This window comes from Lissotriton helveticus, chromosome 11 (assembly GCF_964261635.1).
Source record: "Lissotriton helveticus chromosome 11, aLisHel1.1, whole genome shotgun sequence".
Lineage (NCBI taxonomy): Eukaryota > Metazoa > Chordata > Amphibia > Caudata > Salamandridae > Lissotriton > Lissotriton helveticus.
In genome coordinates, this window is record NC_136072.1 from 644,139,439 (window position 1) to 644,164,757 (window position 25,319).

General features: G+C 44.5%; 1 protein-coding gene across 1 annotated transcript in view; it reads right to left on the bottom strand.

The window, feature by feature from the left end:
- Positions 1-25,319, bottom strand: part of TM2D2 (TM2 domain containing 2) — an 81,661-nt gene that overhangs the window by 14,769 nt on the left and 41,573 nt on the right. Inside the window, exon 2 of the mRNA XM_078666482.1 lies at positions 834-915. Coding sequence (XP_078522608.1) covers positions 834-915 — 82 coding nt within the window. The remainder of the gene's footprint in view (positions 1-833; positions 916-25,319) is intronic.

Genomic DNA, 25,319 nt, shown 5'->3' on the forward strand with positions numbered 1-25,319 from the left:
CCTGTGGAACTGGCAAATCTTAAATGACAAAATGAGACTATTTGCCTGATTTACAGTCCGGAGGACTGGTTCTTTTAGAACAAAGGGGAAACCGCTTCAAAGCTGTCAAACACCTCCTGTGGAACTAGATTATTGACCTGATTTAGAGTCCGGAGGACAGGTACTCCATCACAAATGTGATAGATATCCTGTCTCCTTTAATACAAGTCAAGTATATAAGTGCATTATATCGTAATGCACTGTACTAAGGCAGACAGGATATCTGTCACCTTTGTGATGGAGTATGGGTCCGCCACAGCTCAGGTAGGCAGAATAAGATCACACAGGTTGCCGCCAGTTCAAAGTCAGGATCCAAACTGCCAAAATGCACGTCCCGCAAACAATCCATGGTGTGTTATGAGACCTATTCCAAATAATATGCAGAAGCAGCTCCGCCTAAGATCATAGGAAGGATGGATCACGGTGGGAGGATGAACTTCCCTCGCAGGATGTCAGTTGCCAACATAAGCACGTGGTCGAGTATGAAATAATAAATTAAACTGCTGATTAGTGAAACCTTTTTCTAATGGTGCACTAAATTTTAAGTACCAGATCTTCAATTCTGCCCCTTATAGAAACCTCAGAGATAGCACGTTTGACCTGGCTGATATTTACACCGCAAGATGTGCACTGTACTATTCACCCAACAGATCCAGCCAGCCTGTTCACAAACTATTAAAAAATTAAAGAAAGCAGCCATAATCATAAAACATAAGCAATTAAAAGCCAATCTACCTCATTCCTCTTAGGACTCATAGCAGGTATTAAGGGACAATTGAGCTTTCAGTGCTTACCTTTTTACATCCATGTTCAAGTTCATCTGTTTTATTTCCATGATGATCTACTGGAGCATCGCATTCGATAAATTCTTCAGGCCTGCAGTAGTTAAAAGATAAAACAGGAACAGGATAAGCATTTCAGCACGAGTCTTACAGAGGACAAACCCAATGTATTGCAGGAACACAACTAGGTCAACAGCAAACATGCTCAGGAACCATTCTCGGTCAGGACCAGAGGCTCAGATCATGCATTTCACTCTTCATTTATTTTGCTCAGAAACCTATTTTTATGAATATTACAAACATTACAGCATAAGACTAGAAGTCCCAGGAGTCCAAGCTGAAGAACAAATGTCCACCAATCAGGGATACCGACCAGCACATAAGAATATCCACAAGTTAAGCACTTCCTCTTTCTTTTTTTCACCACTCAACAGCTCGAATAATATTTTTCCTTTTGGAGCTTCTTGTTGATGAATATAAAAGCTGTGTGTGTCTTTGTACGTATGTGACTCGTGTGGTATCGCCCTGCTTCATGGGGAGAGGTATTTTATTAATTTTCATGCTAACTGTTTTCCCTCATTGACTGTATTTTTTCTTTAACATAGCCGCAGGTAGCACAGATGCAGGACCGGTGGCAGAAGGGGGTCTCTTCAGGGATCCCTTCATGAAAGAAAATCAGTAAGTCCAGGACTACATTATCCCCACTGGATAAGGTCCAACAAGAGGGTTTTCAGGATAGAGGATTTTAGAGGGCCCAGCAGAGGCTGGGGGCACTTTACAAGCAGCAGTTACTTTCCAGCCTCCCAGGAATACCATGAACGAGGCAGTTCTAATGCTAGAATATATTCTTAGGTTTCTTTCTGACGAGAGGTGCAGGACAGGGACATGGAGGACAGATCTTCTGGGTGAAAAGACAAACTCTTTCTGGCCAAAAAGAAAGAAAAGGGCCTTTGTCCAGTTATGAATTTGAAAGAGTCAGGTGTATCGCTATTTACACCTCCTAAGAGACATACTGCTACCAAACAATTGGATGGAAAGGCTGGATATGTAGGATGCTTACTTCATGATACGAATTTGTTCGCACCACCTGAGGTTCCTCCATCTTTGCTGGGGTCAGGAGGTGTATGGGAATGTGGCCCTTCCTTTCAAATTCTTTCACGCCACAGCTATTCACCAAGATGAGACTCATGGACTAATCATCTATCTGGACATCATAGTATTGATGAATCAGAGCGCTGTGTGCCTTCTGAGCGACCTCAAGATAGTAACTCCCTGCTACAAGATCTGGGTTTCATTATAAAAAACAAAAACAAAAATGAGAGAGCGAACCATCGCAATCAATGGAATTTTGAAGATTCATCATCGTGTCAGTATAGCAAACACTGAAGTGCCCGGTAAAGAAGAGGACACGCAAAAGAAGGAATTAAGACCTACCCTAGCGAAGGCTCAAGTATCGCTGAGCTGCTTGGCCAGAGTAGTCAGACCGCTGGTGTAATCAATCCAAGCAAGTTTCATGCTGCTTCTACGTTGTCGAGCCCTGCAAAAGGCTGAAAGCTGCCCATCTGAGAAAGAGTCTCTCCTCCCTCCCGCATCCAACGGAGAGTAGATGCCAGCAAAGAAATCTGGTGGCAGTTGGAACACATGGAAGCTTGAAAAGGCAGGGAAATCATTGGGTCTGTCCAGGATATAGACATGGAGCACGAGCCTATCGGCTGGGACGTTAACTGTAGCGATATTATGACAGGCAGACTGTGGACAAAGCAATAAAGGGAATTGCACATCAACTGCCTGGAGCTGCTTGCGGGATCATTTGCAGAGAGGAGTCTCACTGGATAATGTCGTGCTCCATTTTCCTCAAAATGGACAACACGTCGGTGGCCCTATACATGAGTAGCCTCAGAGGGACCATAAGCAGCCTCAGAGGGACAAGATCAAGAATTCTGGCAAAACTAGCGAATAGTATTTTGCACTTCTGTCTAGACAGGAAACTATTAGTGACAGCCTAGTCTCTACCAAGGAAGTTCGACCCCCTTGTGGATTACATTCCTGGCATCTGAAGGACTTCAATGCTTGGAAGCTAGATCCAATACTCTTTCAAGCAATCATGAGCAAGTAGGGTACTTGTCTCAACCACCAAAAACCTCAATTCTTGAATTGGAGACCAAACTCAAGGGTACTGGAGGCGGATGTATTCATGTAGGGCTGAAACCAATGTTTGTTAAGCATTCCCACCCTTTTCGATAAATACTAGGTTTAAGGCGCAGGGGAGGCAACAGAAGACATGCAGCTCCTAATGACATCGTTTTGGATATGTGAAGCTTGGTTTCCAGTTCTTCTGGAACTTTCTATGGATGATCTAACACCATTTCCCCAGAATCAGAACATGGTGATGGATTCCTGGGCCAACGCGCAGCAGCTGGTTCTAGACTGAACTCTATGGCTTATGGTGTGGAGGATCACTGAAGATGCAGGTCAATCCCAGGTCCTTCAGGGCAAGCTTCAGAACTACTCAGGAGGGCTTTATCAAAGTCCACAGTTAAGCAATACAATTCAGCATGGCACAGATGGCCCTGCTGGTGTATGAGACAGAATCTAGATCCTGTGGATTAGATATAATGAATGTTCTAAATTTTTTGTTGGCAGAGTCCCTCCTTTGTCTGGCCTGACAAACAAGCAATGCTTGCAGATTAGCAATACCAGTAAGTACGAGCCATATAATGGGATACGAATAGGTGAACATCCCTAGGCATGTCGACTCCTCAGGGGTGTTAGGCTGCCAGTTCTTGCGGAGCAGAGGTATTCTCAGCTGTGGGATGTAAATGTGGTGCCACGCCTCTTGGAATCTTGTCAGGATAATGACATTTAAACAGGAAAGAGTTATCAGGTATGCTTGCAATGCTTTTATGTCTAATTTCTCGTAAGAGATTCCGATGTTACAGCGATGTATGTGTCAGCTAGGATATTTGCTCCTGAAGGTGTTACATTTATGGTGTACAGGAACACAAAGTGTAATACGAGAACAGTTCATTATCCAGCATTCCCAGACCATCCAAGCTTCTGTGTAGTGAGGCGCATCGGCGCATACAAGGCCACGACGGAAGCATATAGACCAGCAAGTATCAGATGAAAGCTCATTGCAATAAAGAAACCTTTCCTGCCAGTCTAGTCACCCAAAACTGCAAGATGGGCTTGGTGGGTAATGAGTGAAGCAGGCATTGATACCTCTTCCTTTGCTGCTCACTCAGTAAGAGGTGCTATGGCGTCTAAGGCCTTCTCTGTGGGAGGTCACCTGGAGGATATTTTGAGGAAGTCCGAGCGTTTGTCGGATTCAACCTATAAAAAGTTCTATTTTAAGCTAGTGATGGGTGTGGCACCACTGGCGGTCAGTAAGCTTTAAACATTCATAATCTGATCCTCTGGTCTTGACATAGAATATAACATTTCCCAGCTATAGAGAAGGAAAGTTTCACATCTATTAATGACATGGAGGCAAGGATTATCCCGCCCATGGGTGGAAATTGTCCGGTTTCCCCACCCGGTTGCAGTTTCTACTAACTGTATGAAATAGGTAAATCATCTTCCATTATGACTGTTATGATAAACAATTTACATTTATGTTTGCAAGGTTATTAGGTTCAGGTGTTTTTCATTTTCTCTGGTGCACATTATAGTTGTGTTGTACCTGAAGCTTGCGATAAATTTAGTTTGGTATAAACATACAGGTTTAAGTGGGTAATTTCAACACTCTTTTCATTATACAGACCCTGAACAAAAACAAGATTACCAGTAGTTGGAGGGTAACAGACTGGTTTTATCGCACACAGAAAGAGGAAGTGCTTTTCCTGGTCAATCTTCTTACGTGAAGGTAGTCGTTCCTGACTGGTGGACATCTGTTATACTGCTAGAAATCATGGAAATTGTAGTCTTTGCCTGTTGTATTATTTCCAATGTTAAAAGAATTCGGCTACTGAACAAAATAAATGATGAGAAAAATGCATAATCCTCGCCTGTGTCCTTAATAAAATTGAAACTCTCCTTTACGATAGCTAAGAAATTGTATATCACCCAATATTTTAAGTACTCCCATACACTGACAAAGTAGCTAAAATGCTTCACAGGGTTCAACATTTAATATCCAAGTACATTATCAACAAACCTACTCATTTAAACTTGACAATTTATCTTAAATAAAAATTCACAATGCAATCAATGTTCAAAGCCAAAGGATTAATTTTCAGCTATACCACGTTAACTGTTTAAAACCTAATACTCAGATCCAATAAACAAATCATGCTAAACAGTCAACTCAAAATTAACCCATACGGAAACGACAGCCAATAGTGTACAGTCTGTCCAGCTGCAATTTTTTATATTTGCCATGTTTTTTTTTTAAATGTAATCACAAAATCAATTTAGCCACTGTATGAAAACACTTCCGTTCATAAGTACTATCTTCTATTGAAAATTTGAAGCATGAGATCCAGCAATAACAATTTTATAATGACTACTATTCCAAAATATTGTATGTGCAATTCCCTTGGGCGAAAAGAACAGACAAGATAAACCTTGCCCAAGAGAAATTTAATTTTGAACACATTCTGAAGAAACAAATACAACTTGATATGCTAATATCTTTAAAGAGAGTATGAGCTTTTGCTTTTAAAATATATGCAATGAGCAGATCCGAATGCAAAGGGTCATTTAATTTAGTAAAATTGGAAATCTTAAACTCATTGGTGCAACATAATCATAACTTGATCTATTATATAGTGTTTCCTAGCCTATTTCTGTTATGTACACACTTACTAATGACGTATTGCTATAACCAGCATGTCCGGTACTCAATTTAACTACCCCGCAAAACTGGAAGGCTGAGTGGGCTTTTCCAGACTTTGCACTGTTAACCTGTAGATCACTAGAACTCAGCAGCCAATGTATACCTCAATGAGCGGTTACCTCATTTTGACCACATAACCATCACCTCTACATATGTGCAAAGTAAACAAGTGCCAGAATGGGGGCAATTTCCATGTAATGATCCAGACGATACTACCTTCTTGATCAAAAGCAATAAAAGAGTTACACTATTGGTGGTTTGGTAGTATAAACCAGTATCATGCGAGAAACTGAGCTTATTCTCACTGCGTAACCTGGTATTAAAGCTTATGCTAAACTACAAGAGCATTTAAAACAGTGATACTCAAAGTAAGGGCCCAGGGCCGGGGGCCGCTTGCGGCCCTCTTGACCTTTACATGCAGCCCCCTGGTGAACAGCAGCACGAGCTGCTGTTTAGTTGCTGAGCACTAATAGTCAGAATTTTTTTTATAATAAACGGGCAAACATTTATTAACCTGCAAATAAATGTTTGTCAGTTTGTTAAAAAAAAATGTAGTACTCCTTACAAAATCCCTGACCCACCCGGTCCCCCTACCGCCAACCTGTCAGCATCAGTGCAGCCCTCGGTCACACCACAGACCATACTTTGTGGCCCCTGGGCGAATGTTTGCAAGTACCCACGATTTCAAACATGAGAGTTAAGTTTTATATGTTGCAATATAATTTCCTGTTCTTACAGGGCGCTCATCTGGTTAAATACTTTCTCTCAAATTCAGAAAGAGCAGATGAAGGATAGAATGCTGAACAAATCACATATTCATCCATCATTTTTTTGCTCACCATGCCAACCCTGATGTGGGGGGGAGGGGTGATAAACCCGAAGCTGGTCCCAGAATGCTTGTTTCCAATCAAAGGAGGACCCGGCTAGTTAAGGCTGGACTGTTCCGATAGGAAGCTGGGTCAAACTGATTTGCATATGGTTTGGTCCAAACTGGGGTGGCAGGGTAAGCAACGAAAAAAACGATGGATTTAACTAGATACACACACTGATGAATTTGTTAATTTATTTTTGTATTGTATGTAATATTCCAATGGTTTTAGGTAACTATGCAGAAAATAAAGAATCTGAAAATCGTAATCTAACCCAGATCTGTAACAGAGTGAATGTTTGACAATGCACAGCATTCTGTCTATCAGCTTTTAGTGTTGCTAAATACTTTCCCTCGCCAGAGTTTTCGCTGTTCAGATGCCGTATATGATGCAGAGACTGCAGGTACAAATGTTTTAGCAGAACATATTGCCTTATCTGGTTCCCAATTCGTTTTAATTATCTGAGTAATAAAGTGTTGTACTTGCGTGTGTGTGTGTGGGGGGGAGGAGACGAAAGAATGGCAGCACCTGTTTGTAAGTCATATAAATAAACAGATCACAAGACGCCAATTCCAAAATAAGGATATAGTATACATTGACTATCGACACTTTAGGAAGATACCTCACCGGAGTGCTTCGGGTCTAGGTCTTAATAAATATATATCTTACTACATAAAAAAGGTCTAAAGGTTTATCATTAATGCCGTTGTTTATGCATGCGAGCCAGCTTATTGTAAAGAGGATTTGAACTGACCCAACATTTGCCTCTACAACCATCTGTCCCCGACAGATGAACTAAGGGCGGTCTCAGCACTAGTGCAGCTGATTGACCCAGCCCTTGTAGTTCTCAACTCTTAATCAGTTGACGTGCGGTTCCAGCCTATATATCCTGGTCGTTTCATGCGTCTTTTTAAACGCAAATGAGTAAGTGTCAGCAGGCACCAAAGTAAGGGGTCCCGTTGAATTCTAATATTTTGTGAAAGTGTCCTGGAAGGAGAATGGGAGATGTAGAAAAGAGGGCACTCCCGATTTGGTGTTTTATTGCCGAGTTGTGCAATAAAGAAAATAGATCATTCTAGGGTGGATAGACATAGGAGGTTAAACTTTCAGAATATTGGTTTCCGTTTAAAACCCTACATGACATCCGGTTTCTCCGTAATTATAATGAGGGAGTGTTTTTATCAAAAGACACAAATTGGGACTATCGAAGTTTTAAGTGCAGCTCATTACAAACTTATATTACCTTGATGGCTAGTCATGTTTACTAGGAGAAGAGTAAATAAGGACGCAAGGAGAAGGAACATAGAGCATGATTTAGAAACATTTAGGTCGTTTTTTCTTTTTTTTAAAAAAATAATTACATACCAAATAGTGAAATTTCTTGGTCTAACATGTTGGGCTAGTATTGGTTATCCACATAGCTCACATGGTGCGGTGTAAAAAACATGGCAAACAACACTTAGAGGATAGCATTGTATCCTTTGACATCTCCGTTTGTCAACCTGAGCAGAAAGGGTTTGTTGGGAAGACATTTCTTGCTGGGACTATTACCCTTTATTATTGTACATTTATATTTTGCGAGTCCATAAACACACACACCTCATTTGGTTAGCTATGATGCAAACTCAAGATAAAAGGAAAGACTGTAAACGCTGTCCTTCTGAAGGTGGAATATGTAATGTAGTGTGCATCAGCGCAATAGGACCACTTTTGTTGTAGGGGGAAGACACTGAATAAGAATACGTAATCATGTCCTTCCGAAGATTTTGGGGACAGGCCACTTTCAATGAAAATATGAGATCTGCTGAAAGCCTTGGCTCGAATTGTTCGTTACGAGTAAGAAAATATGTTGAATTGGTGTCGGTCATGGAGCTGGCACGTTATTCAGCAACCACTTACAAAGGTAAAAGTGCACGATAAAATACAGTGCAATCTCAGCCAGAATACGCATACTGGGGCAATGAGTTGCATGGGGTATTAGTACGGTAAATACAGGTTTAGTGTCCGTGACTTCACAATTGACAACGCAATCAGAAATATGTCCGTTCGTTAATGTATTGCACATACCTTTTTTCTTAATGCTTTGTACACTCTAAAACTACTAAGTGTTTTGCTATACATTACAAACAAGCATTGGCAAAGCCAGTAGGTCACGACTGTGTAGATAGACACCTGGGTACCGAGCTTGCCTCTTGCCAGTGGGCTTCAGTTCCTGCTTATTCCATCCTGATCCAGTGATACCGACGATGCCTGGGTTTTCCCGCTCACTGTTCTTCCTGCCAACAGAAGCCCCACCCCACCCTAGGACTTGCTTAATGCAGGCTGCAGCGCAACCACGCAGGGTGTGTGCCAAAGGCAAGCCATCTGCACCCGGACCACATCCAGTGCCACATCCCCAGGCCCTGTAGCCCACGCAGATAAATTACCGCTGAGTTCTACACACTCAACACCGCAACAAACACTGCCACTGCGCAGAACCACACTCCATGGTAGGACCTTTCACCTGCACCCACCACCGCTTCATCTGCCACCGCCAACTGACCTGAACCCACCACAGACACCACCTGAACAAAAACACCAAAACGCATGCACGCTTCTCAACTCACTAAGTAAAAGCACCACAGAGATTTGGGAGCTCATTTCCACCCTCACACCAGTCGTCCTTTTCCTCACAGACCAGGCTGAACCCTACTTCTGCACCGGACATCGCCACCGCAATACCCGAAGGATACAAGATTACCCACCACAAAGCATCAACAAGCCTGGCAGAGGGATTGCCATCATACACAAGGAATACATCCAATGCACCACCACAAATTACATCACCCCAGCCATGGAACACCTCAACTTCCGACTCCAAACGGACAGCAAAACCACCATCAGGGGCACCCTCGCCTACTGTCCTCCAGGATCCCGTCCAGCCTTCTGCAACTTCCTCTCCCCCCCCTTGCCATAGACTCAAACAACTAAATTTTCCTCAGCGACCTCAACTTCCATCTCGAAGAGCACAATGACATCAACACTACCAACCTCCTCTACAGCATGAACAATATCAGACTCACCCAACTCTTCCACGACCCCACACACTAGACTTCCCCTTCTCCTACAGCGACCACATCAGGGACAGCCACACCACAGAACTCACTTCGCCAACCACTCCATCGTCCACTTCAACATCACCAACGCACAGAGCTCTGTCTCCAGACGGCCCAACACCCCCCACCACAGCTGGAGCTAAGTCTCAAAAGACACATGGATCAACGTCCTCAACACCACCCACACAATCTCCTCCAACAACCTAGACCAGAACATCAGAAACTTCAACAACTGGATCACCAACATGATAGCTCCCATAGGCAGCAACACCCACAGAAGTTCCACCAAGCAGGCTAGCTCGTACACTGAAGACCTCAGAACCACAAAATAGCACTGTAAACAACTGAAAAGGAGATAGGGCACCAGCAAGAACACGACTTACGAGACCGCCTTCAAGACAGCCCTCAACCTCTACCACAGAAAGTTGAGAGAATCGAAGAAAAAGGTCTCAGCCTCACGCATCGAATCAAGCTCCAATAATAAGAACTCTTCAACATCAAAGAATTCTCCAACCTCTCAGCTGAAACAAACATTAAGGAACTTGTCAACAAGCTTGCAAACTTCTTTCACGACAATATCACCAACATCTACAGAAGCTTCAAACCCCAGCTCAAGGTCACCGACTTCTTCTAGTAGCACAACAAACCTGCTACCTCCACAGACATCCGACTAACCGAATGGAGCAGGCTCACCACACAGGACACAGCTTCTATTATGAACTTCGTCCACTTAGGGGCCCTAAACAACCTATGCCATCACTACATTTTCAACCTCAGGTGAAGTCAGAATCATCCTTGTACTCATCACCTTGTTCAACACCTCAATTGCCACTGCGCATTCCACGATGACTGGAAACACGCAGAAGTTAACTCTCTACTAAAGAAATAATTGGCAGACTCCAGCAAACTCAACAACTACCGACCAATCTTCCTGCTGCCATTCCCCAAAGTATTATAAAAAGCCATTAACTCTCCTCACATCTAGAACAGAACCTCCTACTCAACTACTCCCAATCTGGTTTCCGCAGCAACCACAGCACAGAGGTAGCCCTCATCATGGCTAACGACGAACTCCAAGCCCTATATGACGGAGGAGACTGTGGCTCTGATCCTCCTAGACCTCTCGGCAGTCTTTGATACAGTCTCCTACCACACATCCATCACAAGGCTACACAACAAAGCATCCAAGGAGCCACTCTCAGATGGATCGCCTCTTTCCTCACCGGAAGAAAGCAAAAAGTATGCTTTCACCTCAGAACCCAAGGAAATCAGGATCCCCGCTCAGCCTCACCCTCTTCAACATTTATGACACCTCACACCAGCATCACCAAAACCCACAAACTAAACATCATATCCTACGCTAACGACACAACACTCATCTTCTCCCTTTCGAAGACACCACCAACACAAAGACGAACTTCCATAACTGTATGATAGACGTCGCCAACTGGATGAAGGACAATTGCCTGAAGCTCAACTCAGACAAGACACATGTACTGATTTCCAGAAACAAAAGCTTCCCATGGGACGCATCCTCATGGCCCTCTGACCTCAGACCTAATCCTACCCTCACTGACCATGCTAGAAACGTAGGCATTATTCTGGACAACAAGCTAAACATGACAACTCCAACCAACTCAGTCTCCTCCTCGCACTTCTTCATCCCCTGCATGCTTCTTAAGATATTCAAATGGCTACCCCGAATCTCTAGGTGCACCATCACCCAGGCCTTCATCTCCAGCTGACTGGACTATGGCAATTCTCTCTCTACACAGGGATCACAGTTCACCTCCGATAACAGAAAATACAGAACTCATAACATACCTCCACTTTTTTCTGTATTTTTCTGTTGGCCTTAGGACTATGAGCACTTTACCACTCCTGCCCAGTGCTAAAGTGCATGGCTTCTACCCTAAACAGGTTTACATTGGTATATACAGATTGGCATATTTAGTTTTACATATAAGTCCCTTGTAAAGTGGTACACCATATACTCAGGGCCGATAATCGAAATGCTACTAGTGGGATGCAGCACTGGTTGAGCCACCCACACAAGTACCCTTGCAAACCGGTCTCAGGCCTGCCATTGCAAGGCCTGTGTGGGCAGCTTCCTGCTACTTCGACTTGGCATTTAAAATCACTTGCCAAGCTTTAATCTCTTTATTACATACAAGTCATCCCTAAGTTAGACCCTAGGTAGCCCTGAGGGTGGGGTGCCGTGTAACTAAAAGATAGGACATGTACTTTTATATTTACATGTCCTGGTAGTGACAAACAGCTAAATTCATTTTTCACTACTGTGAGGCCTACTCCGCTCATCGGCGAGCATTGGGAATTCCTTAAAACACGTAACTCCAATTCCTGATGAGGAAGGAGCAGCTAAATCATGTTCCATATCTTTGGAATGGTAATGATAAATCCTCTTTACTGGTAACATTGGATTTAACATTGCTATTTTAGAATTGCCACTTTTAGAGAGTGGACATTTATCTGCTCTTAATGCTCTGTGTGGCTTGCAGCTTGTCTCTAACACATATCTGGGGTTGGGGACAGCTACACTTTGTGCACTCCCTCTATACAGCCACAAACATAGGAAAGGTGGGTGCAACAGAGAACTCATCTGCATTCTGATAGCTCTTCCTTCGCAGGAAGAGCGAAGGGACGAGGGGAAGCGGACACTTACAGCTGAATAGGCAGTGTCCTGTTCCCAAACAAATCATTCAATCAATCATAGTACTTGTAAAGCGCGCTACACACCCGTGAGGGTCTCAAGGCGCTGGAGGGGGGGGGGGGTGCTGCTACTGCTGGAAGAGCCAGGTCTTGATGAGTCTTCTGAAGGTGAACAGGTCTTGGGTCTGCCGCTGGTGGGTCGGGAGGGTGTGCCAGGTCTTGGCGGCGAGGTAGGAGAAAGATCTGCCGCCGGAGGACTTTCGTTGGATGCGGGGGACGGTGGCGAGGGCGAAGGCGATGCTGGCGGGTGGGTGGGTGTGTAGAAGCAAAGTCTGCTGTTCAGGTAGGCTGGTCCGGCGTTGTGGAGTGCTTTGTGTGCGTGGGTGAGGAGCTTGAATGTGATCCTCTTGTCGATGGGGAGCCAGTGTAGGTCTCTCAGGTGGGGGTTGATGTGGCTGCGGCGAGGCACGTTGATGATTAGTCGGGCGGAGGCGTTTTGGATACGTCAGAGTCGGCGCAGATGTTTGGCCGGGATACCCGCGTAGAGTGTGTTGCCGTAGTCTAGTCTGCTGCGGACGAGGGCCTGTGTCACCGTTCTTCTTGTTTCGTTCGGGATCCACTTGTAGATCCTGCGAAGCATTCGGAGGGTGTTGTAGCAGGAGGAGGAGACGGCGTTGACCTGTTTAGACATGGAGAGGGAGGAGTGGAAGATGAATCCTAGGTTGTGTGCGTGGTCGGGCGGTGTCGGTGCTGTTCCCAACGTGGTTAGCCACCACGAGTCGTCCCAGGCGGAGGGGGTGGGTCCGAGGATTATGGTCTCCATCTTGGGGTGATTATACCCCCGAAACCCCTCCCCCCCCCCCCAAACAGATAGCCTTGCAGACAGGGCCGGACTGAAAGGGGACCTGTACACTTCAAGGGACTGCTTTGAAGTCCCCCCTACTTCAAAGGCACATTTGGGTAGAAGTACTGGGGCTCTCACCCTACCAAGACAGTACACTGCTAGACCTGTGAAGAACTCTACCAAGAGTAAAGACTGTTGCGCTACAAGGATTGCCACTATGCTCGACTGACTGTGCTGAAGGAGGTACTTCTCTGCGTTGCTGAGCTGTCCTGCTGCCTGCTGATGTCTACCCTGCTGAGGACAAGGACTGGACCCATCTCACTTGAACCCAGACTGACTTCAAGGGTTTGCCTCTTGTTCTGAAGTCTCAGGGCTAGCAAAGACTTCCAACAACCCTGCTGCTGGACTCTGACAAGGGAGTACTCCCAGATGGCAGAGGGTCCAATCCAATCCTGAGCTTCAGGAGGTGTGTTCCACAGCTGTTTTTGCTTCGAAATCGACACAGTGACAATTTTGAGCCATTGGCCTTTGACGCCAACACAGGACCCAATCAATGTATTTATTTATGTCATTTATAAAGCGCCTGAATCACCCCAGATGGGGTATCTCCGCGCTGAGGACAACTGTAAGGATATGCAACCAGATTAGAAGAGTAGTGTTTTAAGCTTCGTTCTGAATCCTAAGTAGTTGGTGGTGAGGCGGATCTCAGGAGGTAGCTGATTCCATAGTTTAGGGGCGAGATATGAGAAGGACTTTCCTCCCAATCTGGCATATCTTATTCGCGGGAACTTGAGCAGGCCCTTCTCTCCCTTCGGAGCGGAGGGAGCGGGGAGGGATATATTTCACTAACTTATCTGCAAGATACGTCGGGCCCATCTGGTTTATGCCTTTGAAAACTATACAGCAGATTTTGAATTGTATTCTTTTTCTATCTGGCAGCCAGTGGAGTTTCGCAGCAGAGGGAGAGAGGGGGTACGATAGGTGACTCCGGTTACCAGGCGGGCCACAGTATTCTGTACCAACTGCAGGCCTTGCAGAGCTGACTCCTTAGCGGCAATCAGCAAGGCATCGCTAAAGTCCAAACGACTGAGTACCAGGGCGTGGACAAGGGTTTTGCGTGTGGATACCGGTAGGAAATGAAAAACTTTCCGAAGGAGGCTAAGAGCAAATAAGCAGGCTTTTTTTATTGCCTCTATGTTTTCGTCCATACTGAGATCGTTGTCCAATAACACCCCTAAGTTTTTGACAACTGTCTTTGGTAGGGGAGAAGGACCCAGATCATCAGGCCACCAACTGGGGGACCAGCTGGTGATAGCGTCCTTAAAAAGTATGACTTCAGTCTTCCCTGCGTTGAGCTGTAGGAAATTACTGCTCATCCAGGAAGTTATAACTCTCATCCCTTTTTGAAACAACTTTTGGATATCAGGTGTGTCTTTCTTATACTAGAGGATAAGTTGTGTGTCATCCGCGTAGGAGATTGTGATAAACCCAATCTTCTGAGAAGGGCAGAGAGAAGGGCAATGTATACATTGAATAGAGAAGGACTGAGACATGACCCCTGTGGTACCCCTTTGGCGACCTGAGTGGTTTTGGAAGAAAAAGGTCCCAGTTGAACTGTTTGCGTCCTATTTCGGAGAAAGTCCTGAAGCCAGGCCAATGCTGAGTTCTGGATGCCTATAGAGCTCAGTCTGTCCAGCAAGATTTGATGGGAAATGGTATCAAAAGCGGCGGACAGGTCAAGCAGTACAAGAATAACTGCTCGACAGTCGTCCGCCAGCATGCGAATATCGTCTGTTACATTGACCAAAGCTAATTCGGTGCTGTGCAAAGGACAAAAGCCTGACTGGGACTGATCAAGGCAGTGGGAGGCTTCCATATAAGTGGAGAGGTGGGCATTAATGTGTTTTCCAGTAATTTGCTTAGTAAAGGGAGCAAAAAAATGGGGCGGTAGTTTGATACCTCGTTGGGGGAAAGTTTGAGATTTTTCCTAATTGGCATAATCTGCGCATCCTTCCATTCATTAGGGAGACGGCCCTGTGTGATGGAGCTATTGAAGATGGTGCAGATAGGCTCCGCTAATTCTGCAGCGAGTTTTTTCACCTCTTTAGTCGGTAGTAAATCTTTGGGAGAACCTGATTTGGCGGATTGCAGTAGTAATTTTGTGTCCTCGATAGTAAGCAAAGGGAAGTCGTTAAGAGTAGACTGATTTTTTTGAGCTGGGTCATGTCCAACTAAGGAGACATAGTTAATATTGGTGGGGAAGGCTAATATCTTATTGTAGATATTCTCTATTTTTTGCGTGAAATGACTGGCTATTTTGTCACACAGTGATTGAGTCACTTCCTCATCCGAATTACAGGCATTAGGATGAATGAGGGAATCCAAAATATGGAATAGTGTTTTAGGTGTATTGCCTGCTTCTTCCAACTGGTTGGCTATGTGATTTTTACTTGCGGATCTTAGATTTGTATGATATGTGTCTAAGGCCACCTTATACTGTTCCTTACTTATGCGATTTTTGTTTCTGCGCCATTGGCGTTCTAGCCTTTTGCATTTACTTTTCTCTAAGCGCAGATCTGCTGTGTACCAGGGTGTCGGTGTGCGTGTAGGGACCACACAGGATTTTTTCTCTGGTATTAAAGTGTTTAACGTGCTCTTGACTGTGTTGTAAAAGGACGACAAGTGGTGGTCGACTGTGTCTGAGATGGCTAAGTTTCCAGGAATATATGCCTCACGGAATTTGCTAGGAGAAAGTTTATGCCACGGTCTGTATACGTGTGTTATTGGAGCCTTTTTGGGGGCCTGTTCCCGGACACCAGTCAGATCAAAGGATATACATGAATGATCCGACCATGCCTCGACAGACTATGCAGCTCAACAATGACGCAGTGCCTGCATCATATAGGGGTTCAACACTAAAGCCTTCATCAACTGCATGGCTCAGCGCCCTCGCTTCGCCTCCATCCATGGGATCAACGACACGCCTCCTCACAGAGTCTTAGACGTCAACACTTGCTCCATCCAAGGTATTTTGTCAGCAGGACATGCCTAAATTCAGTAGCCGGCCTGCCTCCCATTGCGGTCAGCCTGAACTTTAGATTTATCCTGGTCTAGAGTGCCCTCAAGTAACCCCTTAGCGGTATTGACACTACTTCTAAGCACTTTTGTTGGTTTATTCTTTAAAAATGCATAACTCCGGTTCTACTCATTGGATTTTTGTTGTTTTGGTCTTGATTTTCTCCAAAACATAATCTACATTTTTCTAAACTTGTGTGGAGTACTCTTGCTGTGGGGGGATGCACAAATACTTTACACATTGCCTCTTTTAGATAAGCCTGCCTATTCTGTGCCAAGGTACCAGAGGGTGAGCACAGATTATCTTTCATTGTGTATCTAGCTTACCCAGACTAGGTTTGTGGTCCCTACTTGGACATGGTGCATACCTCTGCCATCTAAAGACACAACTTCTAACAATGGCTACCTGTGAATGCTAATTTCTGCGACTACCATGATTTTTTCTAACTATAAAAAAATTATTCAAAGATGGCTGCTGCACATGAACACTAATGCGCCCAGAGACGGTCATTTTTGATTTATTTTTAAATCTTTTTCTTATTTGGTTAGGTACTACAAAATCATTCCCAGATGGCTGCCAGTGTGTGTACACGTGTGCTAAAGAACAGTGTCCACCATCTAGGAATTCGTTCTTATACATTCATTTTTAAATGTACCTTTCTAAAATGTCCGTCTGCCATCTTGGAACTGTAAATTAAGAATAAAGAATGTGGAATCAGAGATAGATAGTACAGACGAGGAAGAAGAAGAGGGGTAAGAACTAGTTAGGACTACTATAGGGCTAAGAACCAGTGAGGTGAAGAGGTCGAACTGCAAATAACAAAATGTGCTTTAAATTTGTAATGTGATTGAACTGAGCTAAGAATGCATCTGAGTAATATGTAAAGTATATACTGCCAATTGTTTTTTCCTGTTGTAATAAAAACAGTTAAAAAAAAAAAAGAATAAAGAATGTGCATGATGCCACACAAATTGAACCAAGTGAGTGGCAGAGTAGCAGTTGCCAGACCGTCACACAAAAAAAAAAAACATTTAGAAAGCCATTATGTCTGGCTTTAATGCACTAAGACATGCATAAAACCAGTGATCTACAAATGTGCCCAAACTATTTGTGCTAGGTCTCTCTGCAACTTGTCTCCTCTCTGTCTCAAGCAGAAAGTTAAACAAAGCATCGTGAAGCAGGTTCAGATGACAAGAGTATGTTAAGTTAACAAGCAATGACGCAAATGGAGAGCGATGCAGAAAACCACATGAAAGAACAAACATTTACTACAGAGCAAAAGATTCAAAATAATAGTAATCCCAAAATGTAGCTCTACAGTCCAGTCACTAGGCCCGGAAGAACTTCAACTTGTCAAGGTTACAAAAAGACAGGAACAACTAACACCATTTATCCTTGCAACCAATTTCACACTACATAAAATAAGTGCCTCCTATAAATAAGGATGCAACAATGCTACCTGGGACACATTGAATGTCACAATAAAGCCACTTCAAAACAAACACACCACAAAAACACAAACAGGCCATGTTCACGGGGCCAAGTGGCAGGCAGGAGCTAAAGGGCAACAACTATGGGGACTTGGGTTGTTTGCCTCTACGGTCAACTATGGTTGTGCAACCTAGGTCAAGTACAACCCTTTCAGCAACCTTATGCTCAGTGGTAGCAATGGCTAGCAGTCATAAGCTTTTCATGTAGGTTAATGTGAAAGTACTTGGGATAAACACTCAACACTACACCCAACAAGCTAATAAAAGGATTTTCTGGCCCAGGGCCTCTGTTTAGAAAAAACAGGTACTTGATTACACCAAAAAGCACAATACTACAACGTACAATCATGTCAGATACCCGACTTGTGTGTCTGAGTCCTATGCCCTTGAAAGTGGAGCCCTAATCTAGGCACTTTACCAAATCCCTCTTAGTCTAACCCTAGGGACTCTGGGTTCTTGTGATGTAGTCTCTAGATTTTTGTGCAGCTTGTCCCCCCACCTCTCTTAGCACAAAGCCTCAGTTGGACTGTGGGCCCTGATAACAGCTCACCTGTTTCTCCTGTTGCGGCGCACATGGTGTTCCAGTGGGCAGAGGGTTCACAGTTGGGGGCAGAACTAGCGTGCATTGCATACAGTAGTCCCACTGTAGGTGTGAATTTGTTTGTCACTCCGATCAATCTTGGTCAGTCGCACTGGGGCCTCCTTGGAAAGAAAGCAGTTGGCAGGCCTCATTTCCAAGTGCAGGGCTCCGGGGGTGTGACACTTAAGGAGCTATGCCTGGGCACACTGGCAGTGATACTTTCGGGCCCCAAGTTCTTTTGTGCCATGTCTGCCAGGTGTTATCTACAACATAGGGGTGACTTGAAGAGAGGGCCACGTTCTTCTAAGTAGTGCCTCCCCGCCCACGGCAGTCTTGTGGGCAGTGCCAGGTATGCTGCTCACAGGGGTACCTTGGTAGGTACCGCAGATTTGCAATCTTTACTTCTTCGGCAGTTGTGGAAACACAGCATGCTGCAGTCACACCATCTGGGGGTCACCAGACCACAGAAGGAATCATATTGCAAACCTCTATCCTGGCTTCAGTCAGGCCAGCCAATTGAGCACAAGTGCGTTGCCGGTGATGAAGGGGATAACACAGGGAGGCTTTGCCACATGCTTCGAAAAGTGCTACTGCTGTTCATTCAGTTGACATCGATACTAAACATGCCACCCAAGCAGACTAGGATTCTCTGGTGGATGGACTTGTATGACACAGCTAACTGCCTTAGCCCCCTCCAACGGTCAGCTCTTCCTCCAGGTTTGGCACACTCCTGCCTCTCGCTCAGTCAGGAGTCATTGGTTCCAAGGACATGTCAGTAAGTCCTCCATGAGGTCAGACTCCAGGCGATGTCACCACATCTCTGGGGAAGCTGGCACAAAGAGAGACACCAGCCATGGCAGTCCTCTGGGTACACTGGGGAGTGCCTATCCGCATTTGAAGAGAATATGGAATTGGAACAGTAAGTGGGTTAGCAGATCCTTGAGTTAGAAGACCGGGTATGTGGGTTTGCGTCTGCCTTTGCAGAACTGGTTTGGGTCAGTTTCCCTTTCATGTATCCTTCTCAGGATATCTTCTAGAATCAGCCTTTGTCATGAGTCATGCTTTTTTTTTTTTAACCAGGGTTTTTTTCAGTTTGGAGCACCCGCAAAAGAGTACTCAAAGACAAATAAAAAAGTAGTAGCGTAAATGTGAGCAAGGAAAGGATATAAATAATTAAACTAAAAAGATGGGAAAGAAGCTATAATACAGGACACGGACAAGCACAAGAAAAGGAAGGAACCCAGTGCAAGAAGCAACAAGTAAATGAGACTGACCAGAACCCCTACTGCTAGTAAGCAAGGGGTAGCTCAGAAGCCACTGTAAGTATTGGCACTGTTAGCCAATGCTGGTATGTGGTAAAGTTTTAAGAGTCCACGACACACCTTGGATTTTCTGGAGCCAATCAATGTGTGGCAGAAGTGCCAGACAAAGATTTAAGAATTACAGAGTTTGCAGTGTTACGCTTGCAATCTGACCTAGTTCCTCAGCTGCATTGGGTGAAAGGCTGAACAAGTAATTTGATTTTATCCAGAGAGGCTAAAGTTCCATATAATGCAATCCCCAAAATCTAACTAACCAAAAGAATCAAGCAGTTTCTCACCCCTTACATATACCAGCTTCAGGAAGCTTGGAATCGTTCTGGCAGTGCCAAGAGTCAATGGTAAACACAAAGAATGTCCACTCGTGACATTTTAACCACTTCGGCGCTCATGACGAGCTCAGCTCGTCATGAGTTACGCCGCTCGCACGCTGATGACGAGCTGAGCTCGTCATGTAACGCGGCTTTTTAAAAAATGCAGCACGCAGCGGGAAAACCGCTAGCGCGCAAGCGGTTAAGAAAGGGATACAATAAACTTGAACACGTTTTTTTCTATTTACTTGTCACTTCAAATTACATTAATTGATAAAAGCAATACAAATAAAAATAATTGATTAAATTAGAAGTATAAAAAAAACAGTAAAAAACAATAAATACAGTAAAAAGTAGCATAAACTTGTTAGCAAGCATTTATCCCAAAAAGTAGTTCTTCCCTGCATTCATAAAAATCGCTAGTTTCAAAGTTTGGAATATGTTAGGCAGTAAGAACTAGGAAAGAACAACTGTCAATCAAATAAAGTGACTGCATGAATACAAATTGTTGGAACTACAAGTTCTGTTCCTTGTGCAAAGGATAAGTCACCAGAATGAAGGTTCAGGATATAGCGAATACTTAAACGGGGTCAAGGTTTAGGACGGCCGTAGCCGACACATTAGAGTCCAGTCTAAATCTAGTCAGAGTCTAAATGCATGTAGAAGCAAAGGTTTGGATATGCATAGTGAATGTTGAAAACTAGCAATTTCGATCTGTAGTACACGACATCAGACTCTAGTTTAAATGGTCTTGAACAGTCTGCCTTGAGAGTCCTCAGCTGAAAAGGATAGAAATCGAGTACATGGGCAGCATCTTGACTTCAGAGAGATCTTTCGGCTGATTGTGGGACTATCTTGGAAGGATCCAGCCATCACAGGTCTTTCTGAAATGTAATGACCAGCTGGGCTGCAATGTCCTTGTGGCTCACTTCTTCAAGACAACCTCCAGAAAGGCTGCTTGCTATCAGTTAATTTGCTCCGTGTCCTCCTGGTCTTGAACCTCCCCGGGCCTTATACTGCCTTTTACTCACAAGGCAGTATAACTTTCTTTTCGTCCAAAGCAGATTGCATCACAGGTTTTCTGCATAATCTAAGCCAATCCGTGGCTTTACAACAAACAGCAGGGTCTTGTACTTGGCAAACATGTCGCTGGGCTGGTCCTGGTAAAATATGTAGACCGGCTGGATTTGACTAAATGTACTTGCATTGTAGAGAGTGGTGTGAAGCCAGAGGCAGCCAAAGCACAACTTTTCTTTAAAATGTCAAACACTCTTAAATTCAGATAAGAGTGCAACTCCTGGACCATTTTGCCTTTTTCGGGGCTGTTACAGAAAGCAGAAGTAAAGGCTGGTATCCACTGGTCAGAAGAATACAGATTGTATTCAGACACACTCATGTAAGGTCATCTGGCATACACAAAGCCTGGCACAACAGAAGTAGGGAGAGTTCAGGGGCTTTCGCAGGCTGAAACTGGCAGAGAAAACTGAAATGTGTATTACTGGAGCACACCAGACACCTAGAGAGCTTTGGAGCAGAAACCAAAAGACACGCAAAGCATGCACGTTATTTCCACATGTTAAGATAAAGACAACACAGGAACCATCTTTTTGCGCAGATATCCACTTTGTCCTCCACACACACCATCTACCTTGCACACAGTAATACATGAACTTGTTACTTGAAACACAATGTACATCCAGGAAGAGTCAAGTACAGACCTCCCCGCCCGATCCCCTATATGAAGAAAAGCATACATTCTGTAGAGCCATGCCCTCTAGGAGTACAGGAAGGAGAGTATGGGCCCCAAAACTATGCTTCAGCTGCCATCAACTAATATTCACCCCATAGTCTAGTAAGACAACGATAGTGTTACAAAAACACATGGCAGCACTTGAAAGTTGAAGGATTGATTGACAGAGGTGAATACAACATACAGCAGAGCTCCTCTTCTCAAGAACCCCCTGAACTGGAATCACATTCAGTATTCTAATCATAATGATGCAGATACTCATGCAACCACTAAATGACCCATATAGATTCTCATGTAGCTAACGAACACATGTAGCAGCTTACACAACAGACAGACTGAAACAGACATTCACAGTTTAGTCACTAACTCATGCATTCATTAAGACACAATGAATCACTCACTTATACAGTCAGTCACACAGCTATTAAATCCTCCACCCAGACACTTATACACCCACTCCAGGGCTCGAAAATTCCACTCGACCGCTCGCATAGTCGAGCTAAATTTAACAAGGTCGAGCTGTTTTTAGGTCCTACTTGCCCTTTCTGGGGAGTAGGAAAACAAACCAACTTTTGTCCTCCGTCTGTGAAAACGGAACAAATGTGACAAGATAACAAGATGAAAGGCATTTATATTGCTCACAACGTTAATGAGCAATAAAGATGCCTTTAAATCTTGTTATCTTGTCACATTTGCTCCACTTTCAGAGACGGAGGTCAAGTAGGTTGCAGTTAGGTCGAGGACATTTTTTAAGGTACTAGTCCTGCCGGACTAGTACCATTTTTGGGATTTTTCTAGCCCTGCACTCATTCTTCAATACACCTTGGCATCAACATATAAAAAACATATTTAAACTTTACAGAAACACACAGTCACTGGATGATATCATCAGTGATGTCATTTGAGATGTCATCAGTGATGTTACTGACCATGTCATGAGTGATGTAATATGTGACATCATCAGCAGTGCATTGCGGGGGAGCGAGTTATAGTTCGCTCTACTAACTATAGCGACCTAATTTCTCTGGTTTTGTACGATTGAAATGTCCAACTAACTATAATGTCCCTGAAACCTGTGGTTTTTTCCAGTGAATTTCTAAGATTTTTTAAATGCTAATTTCTAACTAACGTCCCTGAAACCTATGTTTTTTTGTGAATTTCAAAGGTTTTTTCATATGCGAATTTCTAATTAAAATGTTCAGTAAAGCTATGGTTTTTTCAGTGATTTTAAATTATCATCCCATTCTCAACCTGGTGAAAACTGGCAATATCGCCAGTTTTCCAGCGATACATTTTGCAAAAAATGTTTCATTTAAAAAAATTAAAAAAAAAAAAAAAAAAAAAAAAAAAAAAATCGCCACAACTGAGAACGACAACGAACGCTAATGATATGCGGAGGAGGCGTTCCCATGCAAAAATAACATGAAACCACCACTTCCTGATATTTTCAATGACCAGCGAAATCTGCGATGTGATCCAAAAACAGGCGCAAAGCCGTGTTAGCAGTAAGAATTTAACATCTGCCTTTTACTGGTGTAAAGCAGGATGACTACCTACAGTATGAATGGGAGCCCAGACCAGTGTCACATCTGAAGACCAACACATGTCATAGAGCTACTGATCATGCAGCTCCAACAAAAAAGGCGGCCACAACACCCACCGCCACCACCACCAGGACCTCCCCCCTGGCCCCCCTACTACCACCGAGACAGCGCAGAACAGGACAGCGGACCTTCCCAAAATGGCATGGCCCCTCAGCCACACAATAGCTGAATCTTGGGAGATGTGGCAACCAAGTATGTGTGAAGGATGCAAGTCACCCATCAATAAGAATGCACACAATGCCAAGTGTAGCAGTGATGTACTGGATAGACCTCACTATGCAGAGCACTGACCTCTCCATGTGTACATATACTGCTGGTGCTTGTAGTGTTGTGGACAATGGAAGCAACCATGTTACCTCAGGCAGTGAGGAAGATCTCGGTCATGTAGCGGTGTCGTCGTCCCTTGTAAGCGGAAGCGGAGTGGGCTGGTCCAACGTACGCCACTCCAGCATAGGAGTGTGAATAAACAGGCCGGGGCTCTGGGTGTGGTTTACTTCTGGGAAGGCCAACGTGTCTGCCAGAGCGGCAGCCCTCACCCTGCCACAAGGCCGCTGCCTGGACTGATGGCATCCTCGACACAGTCCCTCTGCGAATCCAGCGGCACAGCACCGCAGAGTTATGTCTGTACAGACTACTGCCTTTGATGTACACTGCGGACAGCAGGGCTCACAATTCAGATTGGGTCGCGATTGCAGATGACGCAGTCCAGTAGGCAACATACATTGCTACCAGTGTGGCCTGCCCGGACCACGCATCATTGCAGAGTGAGCACACGCTGGTTGCTTCAGGTGCCACTAACTCAGTGCACCACAAGTCATCGCCATGTAGCCTTATTGAGGCACAATTCATTAGACAAAATCATTGCTACCAGTCCGGTCCGCCTGGACCACGCATCATCGCAGGCTGCGCACACACTGAATGCTTCTGGCGCCACAAACTGTGCAGCTCACCTCAATGCCACATGGCTGTGGGCCCTTGCTGACCGCTGCTTCCGGCCTACACTGCGGTCATCAGGGCTCACAATTAAAATTTAGTCTGGATTCATTAATTGCAGAGTTGAGTAGGAAACTAACTAGAACGTCCATAAAACCTACATAATATCCTTTTAGTATCCTTGCTTCAAGAACTTGTTTTATATCAGTTATAGCTTTAGTACAATGACCAAATTCATCTTGCAAGTCTAAAAGGAACACTAAATGGCAGTCTACACTGCGGACAGCAGAGCTCACAATTAGAATTCGGTTTTGATTTATTAATTACAGAGTGAACTGTACTCTGTCCACGGATTTTGTCAAGTGGAAGTGACAAAAAGCATTCCTCGATGTCTGTACGGACTACTGTCTTCGATCTATACTGCGGACAGCAGGGCTCACAATTCAGATCGAGTTGTAGATGACGCAGTCCAGTAGGCAAGACCCATTGCTCTCAGTGCGGCCCGCCCGCACCACGCATCATCGCTGGCTGCGCACATGCTGAGCGCTTCAGGTGCCACTAACTGAGCAGCTCAAGTGAATGTCACGTGACTGTTGGCCCTTGCGGAATGCTGCTTCCGGCCTACACTGCGGTCAGCGGGGCTGACAGTTCAGATAGAGTCACAATTGCAGATGACGCAGTCCAGTAGGTAACAGACTGTGCTACAAGTGCACCCTGTCACACCACGCGCCTGTAACCCAGCCGCCGTCCTTACGCTATGCACGGAGGTGTAGGGTAGCAAAAAACGACATTTCCCGGCATTCCTGTGTAGCACGTCGCGGTCGCAACGTGCGTCATGCAGAAGCAGGAAATAAAGAATCGGCCGAGGAATCCTTCGCTGACGATTATTCCTGCCGGTGAGACTGTTCTGGTTGGCAATCATTCGTAAAGACGATAAGGTCTTTTGTTTCGCCTCACATGTACCCCGTTTTGGGTTGGGTACACTTGCCTTCGTGTTGCCGATGGAATCGCATCACAAACTTGGATTTGGCTCGTTCTAGGGGTAAAATACAGTCAGCAGATTGCCCATTGAAACTGAATGAGCTGAAAAGGCACATATTTCCCCATTGGACTAGTCCGA